General features: G+C 64.1%; 1 protein-coding gene across 1 annotated transcript; it reads left to right on the top strand.

Moving 5' to 3' along the window:
* Positions 1–4,192, top strand: GRAP (GRB2 related adaptor protein). The gene is made up of 5 exons (XM_040079159.1): positions 1–120; positions 1,044–1,141; positions 2,109–2,231; positions 3,185–3,353; positions 4,005–4,192. Exons 1-5 carry the CDS (start codon positions 43–45, stop codon positions 4,188–4,190), a joined length of 654 nt encoding a protein of 217 aa, XP_039935093.1. The 5' UTR covers positions 1–42; the 3' UTR covers positions 4,191–4,192.
* The last annotated feature ends 2,258 nt before the right edge of the window (positions 4,193–6,450 follow it).

The following is a 6,450-nucleotide window of genomic DNA, read 5'->3' as shown; positions in this document are numbered from 1 at the left end:
CGCAGCCCCGAGCAGCCCCGGGACCCCTCCCGCACACCCCCGATGGAGTCGGTGGCCCTGTACAGCTTCCAGGCGACGGAGAGGGACGAGCTGCCCTTCCAGAAAGGGGACACCCTGAAGGTACGGGGCACGGGGAGGGGTTGGATGCTGTCGCTTTGCGGGGACAGATTGGGCACGTGGTGACACCGGGTGCGCTCTTTGTCCTTGAGTTTAATGCTTCTGGGGCCTTCTGTGGGGTGTAAGGAGCCAACCCCGAGGATTTTGGGGGTGTGGGGTAGCGTTCCCTGCCTGCCTGTGCCACCGGGCATGACTTCAGAGAAGGACACCCCCAGCTGGGACAGGGCATGTGGCCTCCCTGGCTATCGGTGCCACCAGCCGGGCTGGGACACGTTTTCCCTGTCCGGGGAGGTCACAGGGACCCGGCAGCAAGGAGCATGTGCCCAAACACCCACTCAGGCATTGGGGTGGGCTCTTAGATGCCACCTGAGAATCCCAAACAGCTCCAGGGGGTGCTCAGAACATCCCTGGGGGCAGCAGCCCTGCCACGGCAGCGAGGGCACCCCCTCCCTGCCCATCTGCTCATCCCTCTCGGGCTCCCCCGGACCCCTGGCACCCTGCAGCCCCCCGGGGAGGGCGGGGGCACAGCCCGGCTGGAACCCAGAGCCCCGAAGCCGAGTGTTTTCCCCGTGCCCTGAGCCGGGGTTTTGGATCCTGTTTGCACAGCTGCGCCGGCCCCGGGCCCCTGCGTGGGAGGCTGGAAAATGTTGTCGCACGGAAGCGGTGTCAGCACCCACTGCCACCGGCCCGGGGGACGCGGGGGCCTGGCTCGTGTCCTGCTTCCTCCAGGGACAGATTTTGGGACAACACCGGGCCCTTTCCAGCTCTGTGACCCCAAACCCCCAGAGCGTGTCAGCGCTGTCAGAGCCCCCTTGTCCCCAGCGGAGGGTGGGTGGGCGTTGTGGGGTCTGGGGCAGCAATGGGGCCCCACTCAGCCCCTGTCCCAGGCAGCCAGGTGACCCCTCCCCGCTCCTCTCCCACCTCAGATCCTCAACATGGAGGATGACCAGAACTGGTACAAGGCTGAGCTGTTCGGCTGCGAGGGCTTTGTCCCCAAAAACTACATCAAGGTCAAGCCGCACCCGTGAGTACCATCCCACCAGCCGGGCAGCGATCCCAGTTCCCAGCGGCCTGCCGCCAGCCAGGGCAGTCCCACCCGTGGGGAAACTGAGTCACAGGGACGGGGTCTGCCTGCCTGGGAGCGCCACCACAGCCCGAGGGGACAGGAGGAGGCAGCACAGCCACGTACCCCCAAAAATCCAACCTTCGCACCGAGCTGCCACTAAATAAACGATAATTGGGGAACAACAAAGCGTTATGGGATTACGACTGCATTAAACACAATCCTATTACCGCGTTATTAAAGCCCAGCCTAATCCATCGCTGATTGAACCTGTGTTTTGTGTATCCTTAGCCCCTGGTAAATCACATTTAAATGCCAGAGCGAACGCGTGGGCTCGGGGCAGCCCGGGGCACATCCCACTGCTTCTTCGGCTTGGGATAACACCCGGGATGGGCAAGATGCAGCAGCCTCCTCCACGCGGCACCCGCGGGGCTGCCTCTGTGCTGAACTCCCCGGCTGAGCGTTCCGCGGGCAAGTTTTACAGCAGCAGAAAATCTTCAGGGTCCAGAGAGCTGAAATAGCCGGGCAGGGGTGGCACACGGGGGCTCTGCTCCTGCAGCCCTGGCAGGAGGGTTTATCCTGGCACCGAGGGTTTATCCTGGCACCGAGGGTTTATCCTGGCACCGAGGGTTTCTGCTCCACACCTGCAAGGGCCGTTCCGAGGGACGCGGAGGAGGCAGCAAAGCCGAGGGGCCGGGGGTGACAGGATGCGGCGGCGGCTGCCGGTGACGCAGCGCGCCCACAGCGCCCGGCGGTGCCCCCCGAAAATGCCGGGATGATCCGGGAGGGGGAGGGAAGGGTGGGACTGCCCGGGGAGGGTCCCAGCCCTGTGAGGAGCCCCTGTCCCGGCGGCACAGGGAGTGTCGGTGCCTCCACCCCGCAGGATGCCCGGGGGTGCCCGCGTGGCTCAGGCCGGTGCCCCTCGCAGGTGGTACGCTGGCAGGATCTCCCGGCACCTGGCAGAGGAGAGGCTGCTCCAGCGGGATCACCCGGGAGCCTTCTTGATCCGCGACAGCGAGAGCGCCCCGGGAGGGTTCTCCCTCTCCGTCAAGTGAGTGCCTTGCGGACACGCGGAGGGAGGGAGGGAGGGAGGGGAGGGGAGGAATCCCTGCGGCCCCCGCCTTGGGGACAGAGGCATCGGGACACCCCCGTGAGCGCCCTGTCCTGTCCTGGTCACCTCGGCGGGGCTGCGGAGCCGCTACCCCGACACATCCAGCGCCGCCTCGCACAGCGCCTTCCTCCCCTCCTTCCTCTCCTCCGCCGCTCCGCCTCCGTCCCCGCTGCTCGCTGCTCCCCGCGCCGCTGCCTCGCTGGGGTCCCCTCGCAGGGACAGCCCTAAACACGACGCCGGGGGTGATGGCGGGGCTGGGGCCGAGCTGCGCGCACGGCCCGGGGGAGCAGAGCGCCGAGCATCCCCAGGGACGAAGGGCTGCAGCATCCCCAGGACTGGGCACTGGCCGTACACCAAGCGTGTCCCCGGGCATCTCACCCCTTCCCTGCCCCGGCCTGGGGAGCAGGGGGCGGCCCTGGGCACTTTCTCACACTTTTAATCCCTAATGGAACGTTTCGGGAGGTTCTTGCCCCTAATGAACGGGAGCCGCGCTGTGCCGGGCGTCACCGGCAGCGCGGCCGGGTCCTGCCCCTGCCCGGGGGCACCCCAACCTCTCACCCTGTGGGGTGACAGCCAAGGGAAATCCTGCCTGCCCCGTCCCCCTGCAGCGCGGGGGGCCCCAGGGGCACAGCCCCAGCCTCTGCAGCCTCCCTGTGCCTTCCCCTGGACAAAGCCACCCGCCCTCCACGTGGCTGCCACCCCTCAGCCCCCCGAGCTGTGCCGGGGCTCAGCTGTGGGTCCTCACTGCGGGGCCGGGAATGACCCCAGCGCCGCTGTCCCCATGCAGTGAGACCCCTGGGCTCACCCCGACCTTGCCAGCACCCCCAGGCTTTACCCACCTCAGGGGATGGTGCCAGGATGTCCCCAGGGTGACATCCATCCTCCTTCTGCAGCTACGGGAAGCACGTCCAGCACTTCAAGGTGCTCAGGGAGAGGAACGGCAAATATTTCCTCTGGGAGGAGAAGTTCAACTCCCTCAACGAGCTGGTGGATTTCTACAGGACCACCAGCATCGCCAAAGAGCAGCAGATTTTCCTGTGGGACGAGGAGCAGACCCAGGAGGTACCACCATGGATGGGGCAATGGGTCCCAAAGCCCTGCGTGAGCCCCCTCAAGGCTTGGTGTCCCCGAGGAGGGGGACAGGGACATCCCTGGCTGGAATTTCTCCTTTGGCTCGATGGGGTGTGGAGCAGGAGAGGGTGCAGCAGCCTGAGACAGGCAGAGCTGCAGGGAGGGAGAGCTCGGCAGGGCAGGGCAGGGCAGGGCACACATCGCTGTCCCTCGGGCCAGGGGTGATGCCCAGGGCAGGTGGCAGAGCCCAACAAGATGAGGACAGGGCGCAGCTAAACTCCGGCAAAGCCAAGCCCTGGGGCAGTGGTGGTGGAGGCGGCAAAGATGGACTTTGGGAGTTGGGGTGGGGAAGGCTCCAGCACCTGGGAGGGTCTGGGAAGGAGAGGGCACCAAGGGATCCCTGGGCACCCATCCTGTGTCTCCCAACAGCGAGAACAGAGAGTCTTGTGCTCTGGGGTGTTCCCCTACACCCAGCACTCCACTCTTGCCTTTCCCAGCTCCTGTCTCTCCAAGCAGGCATCCCAAGGCTCATCCTCATCCCCTGGTGGGACAGTGTCCCCATCACCCCGAGGACACAGGCAGGGGGTTGGCGGACGGGGACCCGTGTCCTCCCGCCAACCCCTTCCCTCTGCCTCCCTGCAGGTGAAGAGACCCCGATTCGTGCAAGCCCAGTTCGATTTCTCAGCCCAGGAGAGCTCCCAGCTGCCCTTCCTGCGTGGGGACATCATCGAGGTCCTGGGCTGCCCCGACCCCGGCTGGTGGCGGGGGAGGATCTACGGCCGCGTCGGGCTCTTCCCCCGCAGCCACGTCCACCCCATCCACAAGTGACCGTGACCGTCACCACGCGCCGGACACCGGCCAGGACCCGGCCCCGTTGTCCCCAGAGCTGCCTCGTGCCCTCGCACGGCCCGAGCGCCCCTGTGTCCCCAGGATGGTGGCTGTCCTTGTGTGACGCCTCAGCTGCGGCTGCGCTGTTCCCCTGAGCCCGGGAGCTCCAGGGATGGGGGTGGCAGCGCTGCTCCCCGGGGAGGGACTGAGGAGTGTTCAACCGCGGCCAGAGAAACTTCTCCAGAGCCACAATCCAGTGGGACGACAGCAGCAGAGAGAGTGAGCCCCAAAGCCCCGGCTCCAGGCAGCCAGGACACAACCGGGATGCACAACTCCACGGAGGAATCCCAGGACTCAGGGTACCAGGGAAGGCTGATCCAGGGGGATCCCCTGCTGCAGGTGCTGTTCATAGCTGCAGATTGTGGCGCTTTTTAATATATATATATATATATATATATTTTTTTTTTTAGGGCCAGTAAAATGCGTGCAGCTGTTCCTTTTCCAGCCCTGCCAAGGTGGTCCCGTCCCTCCATTCACGCAGGTGCTGCCTCACTGTGGTTTTGCTGCCCTGCAGCCCCCGTTTCCCCACCCCAATGCCCGTCCCACACTCAGGTCACCCAGCCAGGCTGTGACAGGGCTGTGTGAGGCCCCAGCGTCACCCTGACCTCGTCCCTGCCCAGATCCCAGCCACACCCGCAGCATCACCCTCCTCTGAGCACGAGGCGTTGGCCAGACCCCCAGATTTCGGGCTCAGCCTGGGCAGGATCCATCCCAAAGCTGCTGCATTTATAGCTCAGCCCAGCTTATTCACAGCTCCACGAAATTTCCTACATCTCCATCTGCTCATCTCGAAAAGCAGAAGTAAGAAAGAATAAAAGAAAAATAAAGCCATGAAAGCAGCTCTAGGTGGAACTCCCACTGCTGCCTGAGGGAGGGGAAACAGCCTGAGAGTAAAATGCACAGCCTGATCCGTGGGGAGGGAGAAATCCTAAAATGCACAGCCTGATCCGTGGGGCGGGAGAAATCCTAAAATGCACAGCCTGATCCGTGGGGAGGGAGAAATCCTAAAATGCACAGCCTGATCCGTGGGGCGGGAGAAATCCTAAAATGCACAGCCTGATCCGTGGGGAGGGAGAAATCCTAAAATGCACTCCCTGATCCATGGGGAGGGAGAAATTCCACTGTCGGGAACGTTTGTGAGCCGCAGAGGACAGAGTCAAAGAACGATGGAATGGTTTAGGTGGGAAGGGACCCTAAAGCTCATTTTGTTGCACCCCCTGCCATGGGCAGGGACACTTTCCTGTAGCCCAGGTTGCTCCAAGTCCTGTCCAACCTGGTCTTGAGGCTAAAAGATCACGGAAAAGCAGGAATGTGGGAGCGAGGTGAGGGCTCGCTGTGCTGGTGGCCTAGCGCTGCTGATCCGGGTGGGAATGGAGAGCAGCACCCGGCACAGCCCGGCCTGGGGGAGCTGGGGAGGGATCCGGTGTTCCCACCACCACACCACCACCTCGGCACGGAGCAGCCTCCAGCTCCAGCAGGAGTTTCCAGCCAGGCGCCAGGGCTGCAGCAGGAGCTCAAACCCCCGGGTCCGGGAACTTGGAGCTCTTTGCCACCCCACAGTCAAAGCCCTTTCCTCAGGGCCGGAACGAGATGATCCCTAAGGAACCTTCCAGCCCAAACCGTGATCCCAGGATGCGGCATCCCCACCCCGGTGGGTGCGGGGGCAGTTGGGACCCCCTGACCACTGCTCAGGACCCAAACCACCTTTCTCCACGCTGAGCAAAACCTCAAACTTGCAGCTTAAACAGCTTTTTTCCCTTCTCCCAAGCTCGTTTCCTCGGCTCTGTCCCTACGCTCCGCAGCGTCCTGCTCGCACTAATCACCCGAACACTGAGGAACCTGCCCGGGATCCACCGCAGCAGCCCCGGGCGGGCAAAGCCCTTCGCAAACATTCATTATCCATCCTCGGGAAAGCCGTCCTGCCTTGTCACACCCTTGTCACCCGCAGCGAAGCCAGTGCCAGGGAGGGGCTGAGCAGGCCCTGAGACAAACGCCCCATTTCCCAAGGGGGGCAATGCGGGACCCCCATTCCAGGGGATCGCCGCCCCATCCCCTCCCCACCCTCTGGACGTGGAGGATACCAAGGAACAGCCGCTCCTGCAGCCTCTGCTCCAGCCAAACCTCCGCACGGCGCAGCCAAAGCCCTGACCCAGATTCTCTCCTTGTTATTGTCTGCCCGGCCGAGGACGCTCCCGGCCCC

The sequence above is a fragment of the Hirundo rustica genome, chromosome 15 (genome assembly GCF_015227805.2).
Source record: "Hirundo rustica isolate bHirRus1 chromosome 15, bHirRus1.pri.v3, whole genome shotgun sequence".
In the NCBI taxonomy this organism is placed as follows: domain Eukaryota; kingdom Metazoa; phylum Chordata; class Aves; order Passeriformes; family Hirundinidae; genus Hirundo; species Hirundo rustica.
Note: the sequence above shows the minus strand (reverse complement) of the source record. Positions and strands in the feature narration are given on the sequence as shown.